Source organism: Stegodyphus dumicola, chromosome 6 (genome assembly GCF_044657685.1).
Source record: "Stegodyphus dumicola isolate Sdum_Otavi_A_Nest chromosome 6, ASM4465768v1".
Taxonomy (NCBI): domain Eukaryota; kingdom Metazoa; phylum Arthropoda; class Arachnida; order Araneae; family Eresidae; genus Stegodyphus; species Stegodyphus dumicola.
Genome location: NC_140773.1, coordinates 209,161,086 through 209,185,581, shown reverse-complemented (window position 1 = coordinate 209,185,581; position 24,496 = coordinate 209,161,086). Strand labels below are relative to the sequence as shown.

Below are 24,496 nucleotides of genomic sequence, written 5' to 3'. Positions count from 1 at the left end.
CTGTCTAAATGATCATTAAATCATTTCAAATTTATTAAAAATTTTATTACTAAATTTCAATATATATATATATATATATATATAAACCTAGAAAAATTCAATTGGTTAATATAAACATAAATTACAAGCTTTTATTTAAAACTTTATCTGGCCAGAAATATTCCAAAAAATCATAAAATGCAGTAGAATTTTTCGTTACTTTTCCGTTTTGCCGGCGCAAGCGATAAAGTCGCCATTAATGGTATAACTGATGCAAACGGAATATTCTCGCTGGTAACCTTTTACGCATCATTTTCAAAACAAGTCGCAGCTTTTTCTTATCAGACTAGTTTGTTGTTTCTTACAATACTGGCATATAGAATACATAGACTTTTTATCAGATAGTTCAGTTTATGTCTAAAGCCATTTTCGGTAATTAAGTCAATTGTGATGCAATCACAGCGCTTATCCGAAGCCGAAAATATAGAAAAGGTAAAGTCAAGGGTTAAATTCATCCATTCTAATGAGAATGCATTAGCGAAGTAAAGCACTGCAGTTTTACATAATTTCTGAGTAAGTTATTCGTACGAATTGAAATATTTCTTGCTTTTAAACTTGTGTTCCAAATTAAGATTTAACTTGAAATGGATGTAGATAATTATTGAGAGCAATAGATTTTTGTAGAGTAGTTTACGTGAGATGAGATCGCTTGGGGTCACGTGATATGAACCGGCGAATCAGGATGTTGAACCATGAAAGCATAGTAAATTCTTAAATTAATGCCTTTCTACAAATTTATTGTCTTTATTTATTGGCTTTTTATAAAATTTTAAGCGATATTAAATGTTTATGTCTTCTTTTTTTAAACGAATTATTAGAACTAAAATTTTTTTAATATTTTTTATGTGTATACTGTATGTTGTCGCCAATAAAGTCTGCTTGGCGAGATTTGCGCCGGCGAAACGGAAAAGTACCAATTTTTTTTGACAAGTTTTTGTTTTGTAAAATTCTTCCAAAATAATTTTAATACATAAAATAATTATAATATATTTTCTAAAAGATTTATAATCAATATTAATAATATTAATTTTTCGCTTTATTAATTTTTCAAGAAGCAGAATTTGAAATTTGAATAGACATAAAACATTTTATTTAAAACCGCTCAGCAGTATATGTGATTTTTTCTCCTCTTTTAGCCATTTGGTCTCATGAACTGCATTTTAAATAAATTTAGGTGTATTTTAATTAAAGTTTATTAAAAAGTTTAATGCTTATTCCAGCACTATTTTTAATAATGCTACAGTAAGGAGCTTAACCACTTTCATTAAGCCGCCTCTTTCTGTTCGTGTCTCCTCACAAATAATTTCAGTTTTTGAAGAAGCATAGCGAAAATTAATAATTATTTTCGCGATTTCTCGCTAATATTTTTCGATTTTTTATTTCATTTAAAATCTCAGAAGGTTTTAATACTTATATATAAATATATGTATAAACCTGCCAGTTTAAAAGTAAAAACAAATTTCCCCCAATTTCACTTTAATTAAATAAATCAATTTATACATGTAAACACAGTTTGCTGATAGGTGCAGCAATATTTAATACATTCCTCTTCTTCTACACGGATTTTTAGTAAGTTACTGAAACAATTTAAGAAGTGAAAAAGAATTAAACACTGACGGGTGGAGCATTTGAAGGGCTGTCAAAAATTTTAAAAGCCGTTTTACACCATTTATTTTTTTCAGATTATTTCAAAATTTCTCTTCAGTGTAGTAAAGTATTTTTCTAGGAAAAAAATTGAAAAATCTGTAATTTCATCGATTTGGGGGGAACCAAATTTCGTTAACTAAAATTTGGAAAGTTGCAAATAAAGCTCTGTCACCAAATTTCGTTTAATCTTTAATGACCTATGTATAGAATACTGACAGATAATTTTTTCATTGCTGTTTCAAGATAAGCAGATTCGTATACATAATTTTTCAGAAAAACTGAGAGCAAGATATTTCTGCATCTAAAGTAAGGTTAATCTTAGATTAAGAAAGAAATCGATATTTCGCTGATAAGCGGAAAAAAAAAAAAAAAAAGAGACATCATCACCCACCTCTGTAGTGGACTATTCCTGTTAATAATATATTATCATACTAATACTAGTATGTAAAGACTCGGAGAGGACAACTGAGAGTGCTGAAGAAAGTGGCTACAGTGAGAAATCGTGAATGATACGGCACCCTATTCGGTCAATATTATTCATAAGTATTTCAATCTGATGAAAAAAGAGAAATGTTATCATCCGAAACTGCGTTTTAACTTGAAATAAAACATATTATGTCATATTATGCTTCTGTTAATCAGCAAGAATGATAAGATACTTATGTGATAAACAAAAGAAACATGATTACACAACTGTGCTCGTATCGATTGGCAGCAAATTTACCAACGAGGCATATTTTTATACTGAGCCTAAACGCCTTCTAATTTTTAAAATAAGTAAAAATAATCTTGAAAACACCGTGTAGTTGCCAGTTCTGGAACTTATGTCGGGCTACCAGTGTTCAGATGTGTAAGGTAAAATTTTTGCTGTTAGTGATAACATCACTATTTGCATAATATCTCACGAACAACCGTATGTTTGTACAAAAACATTTTCAGACCCCATAAAAAAAGAGAAAATAAATTTAAAAAAAAAAATCTGCTTTCAGATACAGTTCTTTTAACGTTTTGTGTGCTACCTTTATTTATTAATTATCACGTTCTTCGCACTTAAACGATAAAATTCAATTCAACTCAACAGGTATATCACACAATATTTAAAAGAGCCTATCTTTAGAATTTCCAATACACAGTCTCACGCGCTGGAGATTTAAAAAAAAAATTAAAAAAAAAAAAAAAAAAACCCTCTCTCTCTCTCTCTTTTTTTTTTTTTTTTTCGTACAGTGTTGCCATTGCTCGCTTTGAAATCGTTAAGTTTCTTGATCAGAAACTCATAATTGCTTTATAAATATGAAATAGAAAAAACAAATTCCAAATTTGGGCTTTTAAATGCCTATATTTGGGTGGAGACGTACGTTATTCAAAATTGGATGCCTCTAGGTACCGTTGTTTTATCACAATACGAGAAACATATATGCATTTATGCAGATTCTCCATTATTTAATTTCTTTAAATATAACAGTGGGCGATAAAATTTGGTGGCAACAATTTAAAAAGTGATTCGCCTTTTACAGTGAATCGACGCAAAATGCCAAAACGAAATTATTAGTCTTTCTGGGCTAACGTTCTTTGGGCTAAAAAGAAAAATAAAATCTGAAGGAATTCAGATAATATATTATGCCTAAAGGGGCGTCTTTTTCACGGAGGTTTCAAAACGGAATTTGAAAAGTGATACAGACATTCAAAGTCATTCGACGCAAAATACAGTTAGACATTGTAACGTCTTTGTGTTGCTACGTTACCAGTAACAAATAATAATAATAATCAGTAACATATAATACCAGTAAGAAATGTAAAGAAACCTCGTGCATAAAATATGCGTGCATGAAGATGCATGCGATGCTAATGGAACGCTTTGAAGTCTTTGAAGTATGTTAATAAAAAATTCATTAAAGTTTTACAGAATATGATATAGATAATAAAAATAATTCCAGGTTCTAAATTTGGGCTTCCAGATGCCCATATTGGAGTGGAGGACTATCTTATTCAAAATTTGATGTCTGTAAGTACTTTTTTTTTTCACAATACCAGAAACATACAAACATTCATGCAGATTCTTCATTATTTAATTTTTTTAAATATAATGTAGGGCTCTAATATTTGGTGGCAACAATTTGAAAAATGATTCAGACTTTTATAGTGAACCAACACAAAATGCCGAAATGAAATTAATGGCTCTTCTGGGCTAACGCCCTTTGGGCGAGTAAAAAAAAAAAAAGGGAAGAACTTAAAGTTTAAAAGCCAACAGTATTAAGTAAAGTAATCATCATTTATTTATTTTTATTTATACCTGAATCATTTTATCTGAAATAAAGTAGCATTTCCTTAAATCAATGACTTTTTATTCTTATTTATTATTATGCAAGAAATGACATAATAACGAGGTGAAATATAAATTTCAGAATTTTATTGGTAATAAAAAAAATTTACTGCGTACATTTTAAAAATTATATATATATATATTTAGGAAACATTTTTACTGCGAATATAAATTTTTGGCTGCTTATATTTTTTTTACTAAAATAATCTTAAAAACCTTTAAATAAATCAAGATATTTATTAATATAAATAAAAATATATTTCCAACATTTTTAACAGATATTTACAAAGTTTGGTTTGGTTTAGTTTATTTGCTTGTGGTAAAGCAATCGAAGGCGAAGATATATCTCCGAGGAGGATTTTCTCCATAAAGGAAACTCACGTCCACATTACCGTGCGGGAAGACAAAGTCTCCTCTTCTCGGGAAAGATAAACCAACAAGGTGACGTCGACGTTCTGCTCTGAAGCAAGGTTTCTCGTTTCTCACACTTCTTTGATTAAAGCAACGTCACTAAGCGGATAGAGAAGATATGTCACGGTTTTGAGAGCAGGGAAGAGCAAAGTTTGAGCATGAAAGAACATAACCTTGTCTATTGACTGACCTTCGGGTAACCTTGAAAACTTCCACACTGTCAGCCCATCGCTGGGATTTGGATCCGAGTTGATATACCAGAGTTCAGAGAGTTTAACGTTCCGCCGCTGAGAGTTGAAAGGCATTTAAAATCAGTTCTAAAAATTGTTTTCAAATTATTCTACCTGTTCAAAAAATATTTAATTACTATCAGTGCCTTCAAACTACAAATTTAACACTAACAAACTACAATTTTCATTTTAAATTGTTTAATGGATTGTTCATGATCTAATGACGAATGCTATCAATCAAATATCCAATTCTGATACTGCTATAGAGATGGTATCTGTTGGTCTTATGCCTGTCTTCCTTTATCGCCAGCTACACTAGAGCAATTCTGAAAAGACAAATTAGATCAACCCCTTTATCTAGTGAACAATGTTATCATAAACACCTCTCGATTCTCGATCTTTCTTTCCTTTTCAAATACTTTCCTTCATTCTGATATTTCTTGTGTATGAGGCAGATTGTCTTTCTTCAGCCCAGCTAGTTCCCTGACGACCCAGATGTTTCGTTTAATTTATTTGATTATCGCAAAGCACTCGAACGCTACCTACCTAAGGGAAGGGATGCCTTCGGGGAGGACTTTCTAAGGGAAACTGGCTCGTATACACCCTAAACACGTGGAAAGCCAAGAAAACGTTAGCCAGTTCACCCGAATTCCAACACCGGAACAAATTATCAGTGTTCAGTGACTTTACCGCTCGGGCTACGATAGAGTGGTTAAAACCGTTAAAAATAAGACCCGGTGCATAACCTAGCAGAGGAATTGGTAGCATTGGAGTTTTTGTGGTATTTTCCACAAAAACTCAAATGCAACCAAACTTCCATACATAACAAAAATACGAACCGATTTCCCTTAGAAAATTCTTCAAAACGTTATCCTAACTTTAAAAGTTAGGTAACCGTAGTGTGTTTTGTGGTGGTCAACTATCTTAATGTCTAACATTAAGATGATTCTTGAAATTCTCTGGGCTTGCCTTTCTTAAATATGTGCTCGAAGTGAATGCACCTTCATTAAGGTAAAGCTCATGACACATGGGGAAAATAACCAAAAAATAAATAAAATAATTAGATATTCAAATATATAAATAATTTGATATAAGCACATACGTAGCGTGCAGGAGTAATGAATGAAACAGCCCACGATCTAAAATGCAAATTTTCGATGTACACTGCCCTTCAAAAGTTAAGGAACAGCATGCTTTTCAAAGCTCACCATTACAAAAATGTCAGTAGTGTTTAAATTCACAGTTCTTTTGCATGACAGTAACGAAGTTTAAGAACATATATGCAAAAACAATAGCTACCACTTTTATTCTATAGAAATAAATATTTATATAGGAGTTGGAGGAAAAAATGCAAACATTGTAATTTTTGTTCATGAGTGTTGATCGTCAGTTGTTATTGCAGTTTCATGGATAATATCCAGGAGAGTCTATCAATGTCCAGGAGAAGTCGTTTGCCCGATTCGTTGAGGTCGCGAGCGATCGGATGGATGGAAATAGGGATGTCACAAGCTGATGCTTCTAGACATCGCAATGTCTCTCGTATTGGCGTCCACCTACTATTTAATCAGTTTGAATCCAAAGATTCTGTGTCTAGAAGACATGTTGCAAGCAGACCGAGAGTTACAACACCTTCGGGAGATCGTTATTTAGCTCCTTCGGTCTGAAGGAAGAGTAACATTACTGTGCCTTAGCTCATGGCAGATCATTTAGTGGCCAACAGGAACAAGAATCTCAGCTACGACAGTACGTAGACGCCTGCACAATACAAGTCTATATGCTAGACGACCAGTTGCTTGTCTCCGCTTTACCCGAGGACACAAAGGTGCCCGTTTATGTTGGGCAAGAGAACACGTCTCCTGAGCCAGTTACAAATGGGCGTCTGTTCTCTTCAAAGACTTGTCCAGGTTCACATTGGAAAGTAATTCAGGTCGTCAGCTGATCTGGAGGGAACAACGCACCAGAAAAGGCACAGTTACAGAGGTAGTGGAATAATGGTTTGGGCTGGGATCCTCTCGATGGTCCCACTGGAGGTGCTTTGACAGGTGTGAGATAGCGATACAATATTCTTGATCAATATGTCCGTCCATATGCCGCTGCTATTGGTCCTGGATTTCTTCTGATGGACGACAATGAGCAACCGCATCGAGCTCGGGTTGCTGAAGAATGTCTTGAGGATCACGGTATGAAGCGGATAAAATGGCCAGCTCAATCCCCCGACCTGAATACGATAAAACATCTTTCGGACTACCATGGGAGACAGATTGCCGCTTTAAGTCATCTTCTAAAGTCGATAGATGAGCTTGAAAAAGGATTACTCGGATAAGGCACGGAATAGGAACAAGGCTTACTCCGAGTCGTTGCTTCCCATTGACAGCATGGAACGTCGTTGCTGCCAATGTATTGCAGCTAGGAGTGGACGCATTCCTTATTAGAACCCACTACATTTGTCCTCAACTTCCTCTCAAATTGTTTCTCCAAGACTGCATTTCTCTGGCAAGCGTGCAATTTTTTGTTGTAATTTATGTTTGTGTTGAACTTTAGACACATTCTATGTCGCATTCATTGAAGAACTGTTTATAGTAAACATGTCCTGTAAATTTCTTGTTTCTATGTTGCTTCATTCTCAAATTAAGACACAAAAAACATGCTGTTCCTTAACTTTTGAAGGGCAGTATATTTGCAAAGATACGTGCTCGTATTACCCAAATTTTGAGTTAACTACTATCAAAATACTTTAATAAAGATAAAAATTTCATTGTTGAAAAATGTAAAAGTCAGTTATTATTACTTCTAATCCTTCAAAGTATTTAACGCCAGTAAATTTTTTACTACAGAGACTTAACTAAAATGACGCCAGTACAGCCAAAATCAGTAGAGTAACCTTTGTCTGAAATTATTGATAACTGGCATGCATCAACAGTGCTATCGTGGAGTTCCTGGAAGTTAGATACAAGAGAATTAATCGAAATTCTTATTTCACCGTTGTTGAACTTATTATTTGTTTCTTGAATCTCTATAGAAATTGACGAAATAAGCATTTAGAAACAACTCTTAGTAAAATAAATATGAAAATTAAATAATATTTTCAGATGTGCCATGTCAAAAAACTAAAACTGGCAGACTTGAAAACAAATATCCTCAGAATGTTTGACAATGGAAATCCTCAAGAAAACGCAGTATCCTCAGGATGTGAAATTGGTGAAGTCCTCACAACGTCCGAGAATCAACATCTTCAGAACATCTTCACATATCTTGGGACATAGCGACTTAAATAAGACATCCTCAAGATGTTAAATTACGATGTCCTCAGGGCATCTGAGAATCAATGTATTCAGGATATCCTAAGTATGTCCCGGGACTGCGACTTAAATAGGACACCCTGGGGATATTATGTGCTAGAAAGGTATGCTTTCTTGTAATAAAATGCTCTTGCAATAACCCTTTCCAACATGCTTTCACCTCTACTGATACTCTTTCATTTAATCTTTTGTTAGTACGAAAAAAAGTTATTTGCCATATTTTTCTATTTAATGGAATCTAAATTCAAAATAATGGGCTTGCAGCTAGCTACTAACTGGAAATTAACATGTATGAATTCTTTAAAAAAAAGCTGAAACAAGTATTTTAAGCCTGGATTTTATATTGCAGGCAAATTAAAATGTACGGGCTTTCAGTTTGTTATTCGTTTGACTTCGCTAAAAATAAAATGTAATATCGAAATAAGGATAATTGGCCAAAAATCATTAATAAATGCTGTAGGGTTTATATTTATTTTAACTAACATTTATTTTAAGTTTAAACTATCTTTCCTGTCAAGCCTTACTTTCCCCTGGAACTGCCAATGCCAGAATATGTAAATTTGAGTAGAACGCGCAAGGATTCAAATTATCAGCGGAAGTATTCTGATTTAAATAGAAGGAAACAAGTTCGGTGTGTGAGATATTCTTACTTAGCGAGCGCGGAGGTAGTTAGCGAGAATTGAAGAACCCCGCGTTGCGGCCTATGTGCTTGGCGGGAAGTAGTGGAAATTGTTCCAGTGAGCTTCAAGTCTGCTGAATTAGCAGCGGTATTGTAAAACGCGGTGAGTTAGTTATTTTAGAGAGCCTCGTAGTTAGAATCTTGTCTTTACTTTCTTTTCAGGTTATTATTTTTATTTGACTGCCAAGTTGGCATCGTCTGTAAGCGTCAAGAGAACGCAATTGTAATTTATTACGTTGAATAAAAAGGGACTTAAACCCTTCAAAAGGCTCTATCTTTTATACAAGTTTTCACAGTCACCTCTTGGTTGCGTGCAAGTTGTAGGCGCGCAACGTTATAATGCTTTGCTTCAAGTATTCACTTAAGATTATAATGTAACTGCGCTTATGAATATTCTATGCAATATTAAAAGACTCATTTAAATTTAATCCCAAGTGCAAATGATAAAAACTATCTTCAAACATATACAAATAGTTTGTTAATGAAGTATTATGAAATCAAAAAGTATAATGATAGAACACTCTTAACTTTTATCTGCACAACATTTTCATTCCGAAAAATGTTCTATAATTTAACTGCGCATAGCATATTTTAATGTATTAAAGAAAAACATTTTACTTTGAATAAACATTATTCTTTAGTCATCACTATGCCGTCCAGGATTCGATTGAGACATGCTAAATCCTTAAGCCCAGCGTTCTTTTAGATGTCCCAAAGACCTTTTTCTTATTTTCAAGAAACAGAATTATGGGAGATGGAATGGTTTTGGTGGGAGCCTCTTAACTATGGCGCTTTATATCCAAGCCTTCTGGTCCTAAGCAAGCCTTGATGTAACCCCTACTCTATAATTATATTGGTTGAATAAAAAAGGTATTAATTAGATACCTCGATGGAAAATTCTTCAATTTATTTATTATTTTGAGCTCATAGATTTTTGTAGTTTGACAAAGAAGAAAATATTGCCACTTAATAGGAACTTTTAGTTGCAAGCCTCGTTTGTAAGCGAACCAGAGAAGTTAATGCACATCTTCAGCTTGAATAATTAAGTTTTTTTTTTTTTTCTCGTTAAATAATTCTGGTTAGGTCTCTTCAGGTTAAATAATTCCGGTAATTTTTTCCGGTTAAGTCTTCAGCTGGCGTAAATTTACTATTAAATGTTATCATAACAAATATTTTTCCTACCGTTTTAACAGATGTTTTTACATGCAGGGGGATTTAAAAATTATTTCGTCAAAATGTAAAGGCAAGTAGACGAATCGAAATACACACAGTATACAGTGTCCAAATGATGCGTTCAGTTGGTATAGAACGCTACTGGGCAATGAATAAAAGAATTCTGCTGACGTAAACCATCATTAACTATGAACAATATTCATTGGTTATGTATGGAACTCCGTGATATGCATTTTATTTACGGGGCTGCAGATGGAAACGCAACAGTCCGCTCGAAGGAGATACCCGGGAATCGTTCTCTATACCTCCTTTGAATAGCTACTCTGTTTCAACCTCAGCCTCATACATAAAATGTATATCGGCCAACTTCGCATTCGAGTCCAATACATACCGCTTGAAACTATTGGGTTGACAACTAAGTAATTGCGGATTTTTTTTTAGAAAATCAAAGACAATTTTTTCATGGAACTAAATAACTTTATTCTGTAATGTATTGCCCATTTTGATCAATGACCTTTTGCCATCTTTCAGGCAGCATCATAATCCCACGTTCATAAAACTTTCGGTTTTTATTAGCAAAAAACTGAATCAGGTACGATTTGACATCATCATCATTATTGAAATTTTTACCATTCAAGGAGTTTTGTAAAGATCTAAACAAAAAGTAATCAGATGGTGCAAGGTCAGGACTATATGGTTAATGTGGCAAAACATCCCAACCAAGCTCCAATAATTTTTGCCGAGTGACCAAAGATGTGTGTGGCCTTGCATTGTCATGATGGAATACAACACCTTTTCGATTTGTCAATTCGGGCCGCTTTTCTTCAACTGCATTGTTTAATTTCGTTAGTTGTTCAATGCAGACATCAGAATTGATCGTTTGGTTGGGTGGTAAGAGTTCAAAGTAGACAATTCCTTTGTAATCCCACCAAACTGATAACAAAACTTTCTTTTGATGAATATCAGCTTTTGATGTTGTTTGAGTTGGTTCACCTGTCCTGCTCTACGATCTTTTACGCTTGATATTGTTGTAAACAACCCATTTCTCATGGCCAGTTATCAGTCGTTTTAAAAATGGATCATTTTCATTACGTTTCTTTAGCAAATCGCAGCTGTTAATACGTTGCGTTAAATGCGTTTCTTTTAGCTCGTCAGGAACCCATGTATCGAGTTTTTGAACATAGCCAAGTTGTTTTAAGTGATTTTCAATGCATGTATGTGATACATGAAGCTTTTCTGCAATCTCACGTGTTGTACTGTGACGATCCGAATCGATTATTGCTTTGATTAGGTCGTCATCAACTTCAACTGGACGGCCAGAGCATTTTTCATCTTTGAGTGAAAAATCACCAGAACGAAACTTGGCAAACCAATTTTGACACTGCCGTTCTTTTAAGGCTTCGTCACCATAAACAGCACATAACTTTTTATGAGCTTGCGATGCTTTTTTCCCTTTGCGGAAATAAAAAAGCAAAATATGACGAAAATGTTCCTTTTGATTTTCCATTTTTCAACGAACGCCAAACGAAAACTACGCAACCGATCAAAAAACTTTTTTTACTGATTGACAGCTGAATTGCCAACTATCAAATAACAAAATGTGTTTTACATTTGTACTACGTCTGCAACCCTAAAAATTCAACTGAAGCCATCTATGAGTGAAATCCGCAATTATTTAGTTACCAACCCAATAGTAGTGGAAATGATAATTTACACCAAGGCTTTTATCTACCAACAAAAAACTCAAAAGCACCCTTTATCACTCAGCGCGACATTAAGTCCAGACGTTCCGATACAAAATCTGCTTATTTATGTCTCTGCTACCTTCCTTTATATTTTTGTCATGTACTTTTTAATCACTCTGTATAAGATTAAGTTGTTTGTCTTTAATTTCGGAGGACCTAATCTTTAAACGTGTAGATTTATTGCAACTGCTTACATTAAGATTTTTTGAGGTGTTAAACTGTAAGTTGCATAACAAGAAGTTCTTTTTAATCTTATAATTTTTATGTTTTTAAAATTAGAAAGCTTTAAAAAAAAAAAAAAAACTTCGATGGTAAGCTCTTGGTTACGTTAGACTGATCTTAACTTTCAACATTAGATTTTAAGACGTCACAAAAATTCCAGCTCGAAGAACTTCAGTTTCAAATTTCTATGCATGCATTATTTTACTAAGAGAACTTTAGCTGAAAAAAAATCTAGTATATTTTCATTTCGTTATTAAATTATTTTAAGGTAAATACTAAAAGGAGAAAAATGAATTGCAATTTTAGTTTCAAATTATTTGCAGATCAACATTCCTTATTAGATTCGCTGCTTATGAACTATTCTTCTACCTAAAGTGTATTGGGAAAAAATTAGAATTATTTTACGGTAAAAATAATGATTATTTCTTGCTCTTTTAACAAAGTCCATAATCGCAGTTTCTAGAAAATCGAATTGTTTACCCTCTAATTTTTTTATTTTTTATTTTTTTTTTATTTTTTTTTTTTAACTCGCTTGTTAGACTATTCCGTTTCACCTTTTTTATTCTCACAAACAAAACCAACAAAAGTGCTGAACAGTCAGGTCTAGGCTCGAATCCAACCGTGAAAAGGTTGGCTGCGAATTTTTGTATGATGTAAACATGAACCAGTCGTCGTAGAAATTCCTTTATGAAAGTTATCTCCTCGGACAGACAGCCCATAAGTGCTTTGCTACAACTGACTTAGCAAAGCAAATACGAAGTCGAAAATCACGAATGATTGATTTGGTTAGGTTATTTTGACTATAGCAAAGCGCACAAGGATTCTCTACCTAATGCACAAACATTCTGTGTCTTCGTGGAGGATTCCTTAAGAGAAACTGGTTTATATTTACATTACTATGAAACCTTTCATGCAGACAGTTCGCTCGTCGGGATTAGAGCCCGAGCCGAACTACCAGTGTTCAGTGGCATACCATTTCGGCCGCTGGGTAGCCTCGAAATTTGCGAATGAAGCGACGACTGAAATAAAGGCGTTTCATTTATGTTGCAGACATTTTTCAGGATTCCGTGCGAGCTCTTGACAGCCTTCTATATGACGATCTCTGAAAAGTGTTTCAGCAATGATTACTTCACGATTAACTATGCTGTCCTGATTCGATGCATGAGGAAATAAATCTATTCTGAATATAAACTTTCACGTAAATAAAATAAAATATCTTCTACTTCAAAGCATAATTTTTCACTGGAATTTGCTGGACGCAGTACCCATCGATAAACCGTGAACAATCTATTGACGTCTCTTAACAATAAAATCTGGTTTTTCAATTTCCAGTGGATTTATTCGGTAGCTGTGTTCAAACTGGCTTCTAGCATTGTTATTCTCTGCCTTCATATGAAATATGGCCCACCAGCGGCCGAGCGGTAAAGTCGCTGAACGCTGGTAGTTCGGTTTGAGGTTCGAATCCCAAGAACGGGCTGGCTGCATGGGTGTTTTCGTGGTTTTCCTCATGTGTAACGTGTATACGAGCCAGTTTCCCTTAGAAAGTCCTCCACGAAGGCATCCATCCCCTTAGGCAGATAGCCCTAGTGTGCTTTGCCATAATTAAATACACAACACCACCATCATATGAAATATGATAGGTAATAGTAACAAGTGATGAAGAGCTTTACCACATTCCACGTTATTCTTCTAGTTTGTTAATCTCCATAGTCGTTCCATCGTGTGCGTGTGGACGTCAGTCTGGGGGATCGAAGTTAGCATTAAAATAATAATAATAAAAAAAAAAAGCTTGGTCAGCGCGTGCACGCACATACACGCACGCACACACACACACACACACACACAACACTTTTGTAGGATTGCCTAACGTTCGTAAGAATCAGAGAAACGAGTAGTACTTTTGGCGAAGTATCGGCAGGTATCAGGTGATCAATAAGTACCCATTTATGTTACCAGCAGTAATTTTCAAATTTGTCATTCCACACGAAAAATATTAAGACCTTTTCCTTTGCAAACGACCATACTTTTTTAACTATCACATATTAACGAAATTTTTACCTCTTCGGTAAAAATTTCTTTAATAGGTAGTAGTATATTATATATAATGATCTAAAAAGAATTTTATAATTAGTAGCTCCAAACTGAATCCTGCAAAATTTCCGTTTGTTTAATCAGTCATGGCAAAGACAGGAAAACTTCCTCATATGGGAAAAATATCTTCATTGGACAACTTTCTAAAGAAAATTGCCACGTGTTTGCATTATATACGGAGAAAACCACGAAAGTTTCATACAAATAGTTTACTTATAAGGATTAGAACTGAATCGAGTTATCACTGATGAAATACAAGCCAGTGTCCCTTAAAAATTCTTCTACGTGTACATCCCTTTCCTTAGGCAGATAATCATCACTAACTTTATCATAATTGCTTAAACAAACAAACTATCAATATTCAGGGCTCTTATTCAGCCTGCTGATCTGCTGACTAACGATAGCTGTTGCAAACTGACATTCAGGCGGTTGATAGGTACTTTTTGTTTTCCAGACGCGAAAATCCTCAAACCGATTGCAATCACCTCCTTTCAGCTTCCTCCCCCATTTAGAAATTTTAACGAAACTTTTACAAATTATTTTGACTTTGGTGGAAGATTTTTTTCTCATTAGTAATCGCCTTACTGGCGTCTTAGATTTAACCCTTTGACTACAAATTTAAAAAAAAAAAAAAAAAAAAAAAAAACCGTTTTCTATCCAAGTGAACAAAATATGTCATAAATAAGGTAAATTTAGCATTTAGATTTTTTTTTTTTTTTGACAAACGGGTTTCAAGCCCAAGGCTGGGACATATATGTCCCAGCCGTAGTTGATGGTGGGATACATATGTCCCACACGTAGCGATTGAATTACTGTAAGCACATCTATTGTTCTGGAAAGCTTTATTATATGAAATAAATTTTACATCGTATGGTAAATTTTACATCGTATGGTAAATTTTACATCGCCTGCATTCTTTGCATAATCCTAGCATTACACATTGGGCAACTTGTATTTGTTCTTTTCTTTCTGCTCATTTGTCTACAACGAGCATAGCGGCGTCTTGATTTTCCAACTATTGGAAGATGATCCCCAGCATTAGCATTAAGGAGATTCTGAGTACTTTTTAACCCAGTAGTAATTTTTAAACTTTTAATGTGACATATATGTCCCATAGTGGCTAAAGGTTCTTCTCAACTTCCTTCTTCGCTTTCAGGTTTATAACATGATTACATAAAAAATAACATGTAAAATTTCTCTTTTTATACAAGCAAAATCCTGAAGCTTTTTCCGAAATGTTTTATGCTTTTCAAATTACTAATATCTCCTGTATAAGTTGCATATATTTTTCATTGCGTAAAACAATTTTTCAGAACAAAAATTAGTTTAAAATTTAGATCCTCTTTTCAAGTAAATTATCTTAAGATTTACATATTTAGAACATTTTTTACTGAACTAAATAAAATATCTTTTAACTTAATCATAAAATAAGAAATTTTGTAAGAAGTAGTATGTTTTATTTTCTTACCTCTTCCAGTGGCAATTGCATTGACTGTGTAATTTTCTTCATGATTATTTACGCGTGTTAATTTAGCAGAATTTTTTCAGTCACAAAATAATTATCTCGCAACTTGTACACCCATACAAAGAACAATGATTGAAAATTTATCATGCAGCATACATTAAGATAAGGACAAAGATTTTGGCTTAATATCAGGATGTTGGGTGAATATTTTGGTATCAAACACGCCTGCAGTTTCATTACTTCAAATTAGAAAAGTCCTGTTGTAAAAAATAATTTATGTGGTTATAAATAACAGCTTAAATAAAGTTTAACAAGAAGTTAATGAATTTAAATCTAAATGCAGTATTATGTTCTTAATAGAAAAAAAATTCTAATTTTCTAAAATATGTAAATTTCAAATAAAAAATTTGTATAAAATTTTTTTTTGCTTTTAAAACGCAAGTTTTAGTTGAGTTATATGTATTTATCCGCTTAGCATTACATGTATATACAAGGTATACTATAAATATATAGCACTTATTCCATCTAAGGCGACATCAATTAAAAAACGCGCTTTTTAATTTTGGTACAGCTTACGGAATAAAACACTGATTCTAAAAAAAAATAAAGGAAATAAAGAGCTCAAACACAACAGGCAAATATTTGAAACTTGTTAATAGTAATAATATAATCATTTAAATTTAAATTAGTCATTTCGGAAATTTAACTTTGGAATAATTAGTAATTTAGAAAAATGTATGATTTAAGACACATTACAGACTCATATTGCAAAGTTTTTAGTGATATTTATAGGGAAAAAGATTATCTTAGAATCGAATAAATATGGTATTTAGTCGCCTTGTTTTCTACGATATATTTGTATATGAAAAACGTATTTTCTGTTGTTTATAATATAAAAAATAAGGGAAAACTATTTTTTATTGAAATTATTCAAAAACCCTTTGTCTGATGTTAGAAGAATTTCTCTAGAGACTTTTAAAATAACAGGTAGTTTCATGAATTATTTTCAAGCATTCAAATTTTGAATAACGTACGTCTTCAACCGAATATAGGCATCTGGAAGTCCAAATTTATAATTTGTTTTATTATCTATTTCATGTTTTGTAGAGCATTTATGAGTTTTTCAAAGCGAGAAATGGCAACACTGTACAGGGAAAAAAGAAAAAAAAAAAAAAAAAAATTTCTAGTACGCGAGACTGTGTATCGAAAATTCTAATATTATGTTCTTTTAAATAATTTGCGATATTGCTGTCGGATTGAATTTTATGGTTAAAGTGCGAAGAACATGATATTTAATAAATAAAGGTAACACACAAAACGCACCTTTGGGCGTAATATGAAATTTGAAAGCTTTCAGATTTTTTAGTCCAAAGGGGCTTTGTCCCTGAAGGACTATTGTTTTCGTTTCGAGATTTTGCGTTGAATCACTATAAATGTCCGTTTCACTTTTCAAACTGTTGCCACCAAATGTTAGTCTTGGATTATATCTGAAGAAATTAATGAAAAATCTGCATAAATGTATGTCTATTTCTTGCATTGTGATAAAACAACGGTACATAGAGACACGAATTTTGAATGACGTAATCCTCCTACGAATATCGGCATGCGGAAGGCTCATAAAAATAGGCTCATTTTAAAATTATTTTATTTTGCGACATTGCTACTGAACTGAATTTTATGGTTTAAGGGCAAAGAACATGATATTTAATAAATAAAGGTAACACACAAAACGCTAAAAAAAACGCTCCTTTGTACGTAATTTAAAATCTAAAACCTTTCAGATTTTATTTATTTATTTTTTTATAATTACTTTTCTTACCCTTTTAGATCATTTTCAATGCAGCCATGATTAAATGCATGGCTGCCTCCGTCTAAAATAAATTGATTACAGTGGGGAAAAAAAATCAGGTCTTTTAATTTTGTATTGGTATTTGCTAGTGTAGGACAATTCTGGTAATTTTAGGTGACGCTTTTAATATTCCTGCAATAAGCTCTGTTCATAGGTACATTTGTTTTGGATTAGCTTTTACTTTTTAACTCCTTTTTTTCTGTAAATGAATATGAATATGGGATTCAGAACTGTATTCCTCACCATTTTAAACTTAAAATGACACAAATGTGCTAGATGGGACACAAATGTGCTACTTACAGAGAGAACGGCCATGCTTCGTTAATATGCTCATTACGATAGAATTATTTATATTAATTATTAATTTAGAAACAGAGGAAATCCCAAGCTTGGATAATCGGAGTACATTATTTATCTTGGGGCAAAGCACGCAAGGCCTATCTACCTAAAGACAATCGATAACTGAATTGCTTTAATAATGATTTTACTAATATTAAAGTATTTAGAGTTTGCTAGTACTTAAGTTTTAGTTTAAGTTTCCCAATTATTAATTTTAATAATATTAAAATTAGCAACTGGAAATTTCTAATCAAAACTTTATTTATGTGGAAGAAGGTTCCAAGGAAGCCCATGACTTGGGCCAGCATTTTGTCGCATGGTGCTATTTTTGCGGATATTAAATTCTGATCCGGTGACTGCCTAAATTCTAAACACTTTGCCTTTCCTAAATTTTGCTGCTTGGTGCTTCTGTAAGTTCTGAAAACTTTGCCATGCATGTTGAATATGGAACTAGACATGCTATCCACTTTATGCAAGGTTTAAAGACAAAAATAAAAATTCATGTTCGATTTTAATATATTAAAGCCTATAACGCACTTGAAAATAGTGTTCAAAAATAATAATTATGTATACAATATAGTAAAGGTATTCAAGTTACATAAAGTAACTATACTGTCAACGGCAACGAAATATCGCAGCGTAGGTTTACTTCTCCATGGCAAAGCACTAGTGGACTGTCTGTCATACAAAAAATATATTGAGGACTCTCGAGGGAAATCGTCTTATATTTACAGTAAGCTTGACCATAAGCAGCAGGCCTGCAGTTATCGGGTTGGGTTATTCAATTATGGCAAAGCACACGAGGGCTATCTGCTTAAAGGGAGGGATGCCTTCGTGGAGGACTTTCTAAGGGAAACTGGCTCGTATACACGTTACACATGGGGAAAACCACGAAAACGCCCATGCAGCCAGCCCGTTCGCGGGATTCAAACCTCGGACCGAACTACCAGTGTTCAGCGTCTTTACCGCTCGGCCGCTGGTGGGCCCTGCAGTTATCGGAAACCGAATAAAAAATGAGATAATGGAAATTCAGCGATCTTATCCACTCCGCCACTGACGGCATCGAAAGCAAAGCAAAACAGGCTACAGAAAATATTTTGCTTAAAAACATCTAAAAATAGCTTATACAAACTACCTTTTATTTTCTACCACTATACCGGACAGCACGATTTGGAAAAGACGATAATTATTTCTAACCTATTTGCAACATCTAAACAAATTTTATCACTTTGTTCTTAAAAAACAAAATAATTCTTTAAAAAAAAAAAAAAAAAAAAAAAAAAAAAAAAATTGAAAGGTTTCAGATTTTAAATTACGTCCAAAGGGGCGTTTTTATACCATTGGTTTAATCCTAGTATCCGGTGCACACGGGATTTGGCTACTTTTGGCGACTTTATGATGAGCAGTAAAAACGCGACATATACGATGAGTAGTAAACGGATCATTCAAAGAATATATAGAGTTATACATAGTATATACTATGTATATAGTGTATATACACACATAGTATATATATAGACGTTCTTTGGATCATTTTTGGTGTTGGCGATAATTTTCAAAATCGCGCCAAGGCTGCACCGTATACTAGGATTTTACCTTACCATTTTGTGTGTTACTTTTATTTCTTAAATATCATGTTCTTCGCAGTTAAACCATAAAATTTAGTTCAACAGCAATAAGCATATCTTTAGACTTTTCCATACACAGTCTCGCGAGCTGAAGATATATATATATATATATATATATATTTTCTAATTAGGACTTCCACATGCCCATATTCGAAAGAAAATTACGTTACTCAAATTTTGATGGCTTTAGGTACTGTTGTTTTATCACAATGCGAGAAACATACATGCATTTATGGAGATTCTTCATTATTTAATTTCTTCAAATATAATACAGGGCAATAATATTTTGTTGCAACAATTTGAAAAGTACAAGAACGCTTATCGTGAATCGATGCAAAATGCCAAAAAAGAAATTAATAGTCTTTCTGGGCAAATTGTCTCTTTGGACTAATACTGGAATGGAATTTCATGCATTTTTATCAAACTGTCAAAATTTGTGGGGCAGTAGTTATTACAGCTGAGATTTATATTACCATGGTAAATATTGTTATTTAAATTTTATAAAACGTAATAATTTCCGTATATAAATGTACCCACCAGAGGCTAAGCGGTAAAATCACTGAACACTTGTATTTCCAACATGGGTTCGAATCTAGGTGAACAGGCTGGCTGCATGAGCGTTTTCATAGTTTTTCCATGTATAACGTAAAAGTGAGTTTCCCTTAGAAAAGTCCTCCACGAAAGCACTCCTATTAGGCAGATAGCCCTAGTGTGCTTTGCCATAATTAACGAAACCAAACCGTTTATAAATTTGGTATTTGTGAAACCACTTTATATTATTTACCCATGTATGTAATGGTGTTTGAAAACCTATGGTGTTTGAAAACTATAATTTTTCGCAATAGGTTTTAGCTTTTAAAATTCTTTTGAAATCAGATACAAAAGTATTTCGAACTGAAAAAAAAAAAAAAAAACGAACGTTAATATACATTATTCTGCTTTACGACACTTTAATTGAGTTCATCAATGCATTAAATGGTTTATTATCAGTTTCTCCGGAAATAATTTCTTCAATAAAGTTTTTCAATAAATTACTCCAATTTAATTCCAATCAATAAACTACAAAACTAAACAGATAAACTACTATGTTTAATACTACTTTCTAAAATCAGGTTTCTTATTCAGTTTTCTTAAATTATTTAGGTAAAAGGTAATAAATATTTTAATTATTTTTGAGAAACTTCATATTTATAATAGGAACAGAATCTAATTTAAATTATTAGAAATAATAATCTATTTAATACTCGATTTATACAGAGCGAAATAAAATAAGTTTTCTACATAAACCAAGAGGATATTTGGCATCATTAGATTAATTTAGAATTTCATTCTTTAAATCAATAAAGCAAAATATTTTTACTGAGCAATCCTCACTTAAATAAGCAATACAATTTTGAAAGAATCGGAAACTTACTTCAGGGTCACTTGAAGCTTTTGGCCGTGACATTATTACAGTAGTAAGTTATAGTTTTATTTTTGACTAAATGAAAGATATCGTTATATATGAGATTATAAACAAATGTACACACTTTAAAGAAAAACCATACTGTAGAAATGCAACTCAAAATAAAGCATCCACGCTGCCATTTCTTAAGATTAAAATTTGCGACATATCAGCGTAAATTAGAATCATGAAATGATCGTATGTATCGCCAACCATAAATGTTTGCAAGACTTTGGCCTCAAAAATCAAGTTATCAGCACTGGATTGTTTAAAGGTAAATGAAACTACCACGATAACAGATATCAACTGTTCTGTACCACTGCGTAATACGATAATTACTTAATAAGTTGTTATGGCTTCCTTTTTCTCTGACGTATTAAAAATTAAAATGAATTATCGCCGTAAAAATTAGAACTATTTTTACTGCCCAAATTACGTAGACGAATATGGAAAGAAAATAAAGACAGCAGAGAGAATCAACTGTTTAGTTGGGTATATTTTTGTTTAACATTTGATGTGTTACCTTTATTAATTAAATATCTTTTCTTTTTTTCTTACAATGTTGCCATTGCTCGCTTTGAAATCGTGAGTCTGTTAATCGAGAATTCGTTTTACAAAATTTAAAAAGATTTTAAATTAAAAATACGTTTTACAAAATTTGAAAAGATTTTAAATTAATTTTTTTAAATTTGAAATTAAAAATAAGTTTTACAAAATTTGAAATAGATAATAAACCAAATTCGAAATTCATGCTTCCAAGTGCCCATGTTCGGTTGGAGGACTACGTTATTCAAAATTTGATTGTTCTATGTACCGTTGTTTTTTCACAGTGTGAAAAATCATTCATGCAGATTCTCCATTATTTAGTTTCTTTAAATATAGTACAGGTCGATAATATTTGGTGGCGACAGTTTGAAAAGTGAATCAATGCAGAAAGTGAAACGAAGCAAAATGCCGTTTTGAGATTAGTACCCCTTGTGTCTAACGCCCCTTTGGGCTAAAAATAAATAAAATAAAAAGTGTGAAAAGGTTCAGATTTTAACTGTCGTATAAAGTAAGTCAGTGAAGTCAGAGTAAAACCGTATTTCGAGACTAAAAGCCCTATTGACTTATAAAAGAAGATTAATGTAAAATTGTGCTTATTAGAGGAAAAAGTCGCTGAATACTGGTGATTCGGCCCAGGACTCTAATCCCTCCGAACAGGCTGGATGCCTGAGCGTTTTCCTGGTTTTCCCTATGTGTAACAGGGATGTGAGCCAATTTCCCTTAAAAGTCTTCCACGGGACATTCTTCCCTTGGGCAGACACCACTGTATACGCCGCCGTAATGAAATTTTAAAAAATTGGAAAATTGGTTCTCGGTCTTTGTTACAACAAACTAATGTAAAAGTATGAATTTCAGCATTTGTTAGAAAGTCATATTTTAAAATATTAATAGTCTGATTTGACAACAGTTATTTTGCGGGCATGATTGCCCATTTATCCTTCTATGCATACAGTAAGCCAAAAATATTCAAAACAAATCATAAGAACTTGTACATTCTTTTCTTGAATTTTAATTTACGATATACAGTTTCGCGCGCTGGATATAAAAATGTTTTTTTCCTTACAATGTTGCCATTGCTCGCTTTGAAATCGTACATTGCTCGCTTTGAAATCGTAGACAGTACTATATCATTTTCATTAAAATTAGTTAGAAAATACATAAACAATCTTGAAAGAATTTTTTTTTTTTTAAATTTAACTTAGGTTAAATATCGAACATTTAATATTGTTGATTCGTATACAAGAAATACAATACATTTATTTACCAGATAAAGCTCTTTTTTTTTTTTTAATTCCCAAATCTAAATTCCAGATGTAATTGTTTTGCGAATAATATTTTACATTAGATCTAGTTGAAATTTATATTTATTACTAATATATTTATTTTAATAATTTTTGTAATATTATCGCTCAAATTATGCTCATTTTTCCTTCCATTCTCATTATACTTATTTGCTCACTAGCGGCTGAGCGGCATAAAGTCGCTGAATACTGGTAGTTCTGACCTGAGTTCGACTGTAGGCGGACGGTCTGGCTGCATGTGTGTTTTTGTGCTTTTCCCCATGTGTAACGTATATATGAGCCAGATTCTTTTAGAAAATCATTTACGAAGGCATCCCTTCCCTTAGGCAGATAGCTCTAGTATGCTTTGCCGTAATCTCTATAAATCAAACCATTCAAATCATTATACTTGTTTTTTACAGTTAGTCTCAAAACTATTCGCGCCATTGTCCTTCTAACGAATCAATATCTGCTCTTTTGTAAAGAGATCGGACATATTTTTTCTAAAAATATAATCTCGTACACTTTTGTACTTTGTTATTTAGCTCTGGAGGTCAATAATAACTAGTCGATTAATTTGAATAAAAAAAGTTGTCATCAAAAATTACAGTACGATGTGCAGAAATCGTAGCATAAACTAATGACAGCAATAAAAATTGCATTTAATGCGTATTTTAAGCTCCCGAAAGTTTATTATGATAAGAATATGTAGTGTTTTGAAGTTCTAAAAAGAAACTTTATTCTTCTAGGTAGTGAGAGTCATGTGTAATAATTATCTTGGATATCTGTGAAGAACCTTCAAATTTTTCCTGTTTGGGCATGTATCCTTTATTTGGTGTCGTGGTTCATGATTTGAACTGAAATTATAATTCTTCGTTTATCTGTAAGGTTCTGCTATATCTAGAAACTTGTGCCACAGCCTCGCAGACCATACTAGACTGATAACAAATTATCGCTGAGTCTGAAACGATCACAAAGTCGGAAGAAGTTTAACATAACATTTTTGTTTAGGCTTAACTTGAACAGAAAGTCAGAGCTCGTGTAATAAATGAACTTTAACTCGCTAGTTTTCGGGTACTTAAACCAACATTAATTTCAAATGTAGATGCAGTAATGGAAGAGTAAAGGCGACCCTCAAATTTGGCACATAAATAGTTCCTGAAAGTGTGTGCAAATATTGAATTATTCGAAAGTAGAATAAAAAAAAAATGCACAAAAAACCGTGCTTTAGGATATTTATTTATAAATATGCATACATAATGAAGATAATGAGACGTGTTTAAGTGCTTTCGGGTATTTTCATCCTATGGAAAGGGGAAACTAGTATAATAAAGGCTTAAATCATGATAATTGGTTAGTTAACAAAAGATGCCTTACAAATTAACACATGAAGGCAAGAAATGTTATTGCTTTTGCGACGGATGGCGGTTTTCTGCTAATAATATATTTTGCCTAAAAATTAATGTGTTTAATTCAAAATCTGAACTTTTGTGCTCATATACAACTTTTTGAGACCTTCTATAAATATTATTAATAATGTTTATAGAAGGTAATAAATATAATTCATAAACCTATTAATTTCTTTCAAATGTATATCATTGACATATTCAAATAGGTAATAATTTAATTTAGCATGCAATATGAGTGCATTTTTGGTTTTCCCGTGTCCAACAGAAATTAGAATCCGTTTTCTTAAGCTCTCCACGAAAGTATCGTTTCTTTTAGACAGACGGCCTTCGCATGTTTTTTTTTAAGCAACCAATCAGTCAATACAATGCTTGGTGGCTTGGCAAAAGCGGTCAAGAGCAGGAGACTGACGTTAATTACGGAAGGGGAAAGTAAACGGCTGTGTCAGGAATCATAAGGGGCGATATATTTAAAAAAAACGTGTTTTTAGGTCTCATTCAGTATCAGTATATCAGAAATAAATGATGCACATGGTATCAGAATGGAGACAAATTACATAAGATACGAAAAGTTATATTTATTTGTTTATTAACATTTCATTATTACATTGTTTTCGTTCAGGAATTTCCTTCCACCCCCTCTGAGCAATACATACAGGTACGTGTAAGTCGGCTGAAAAGCA

The 24,496-nt window shown here is 32.8% G+C and overlaps 1 protein-coding gene across 2 annotated transcripts in view; it reads right to left on the bottom strand.

Annotated features, from left to right (window-relative positions):
* Positions 1 to 20,769, bottom strand: part of GrlHz (Gustatory receptor-like Holozoa) — an 87,415-nt gene extending 66,646 nt beyond the window's left edge. The window contains exon 1 of one of the 2 annotated variants that reach the window (XM_035352727.2): positions 20,552 to 20,769. In XM_035352727.2, coding sequence (XP_035208618.1) covers positions 20,552 to 20,584 — 33 coding nt within the window. In that variant the 5' untranslated portion in view covers positions 20,585 to 20,769. Of the gene's footprint in view, positions 1 to 15,324; positions 15,382 to 20,551 lie in introns of those variants that run through there. The other variant, XM_035352726.1, reaches the window with a different exon arrangement.
* Between the last annotated feature and the right edge of the window lie 3,727 nt (positions 20,770 to 24,496).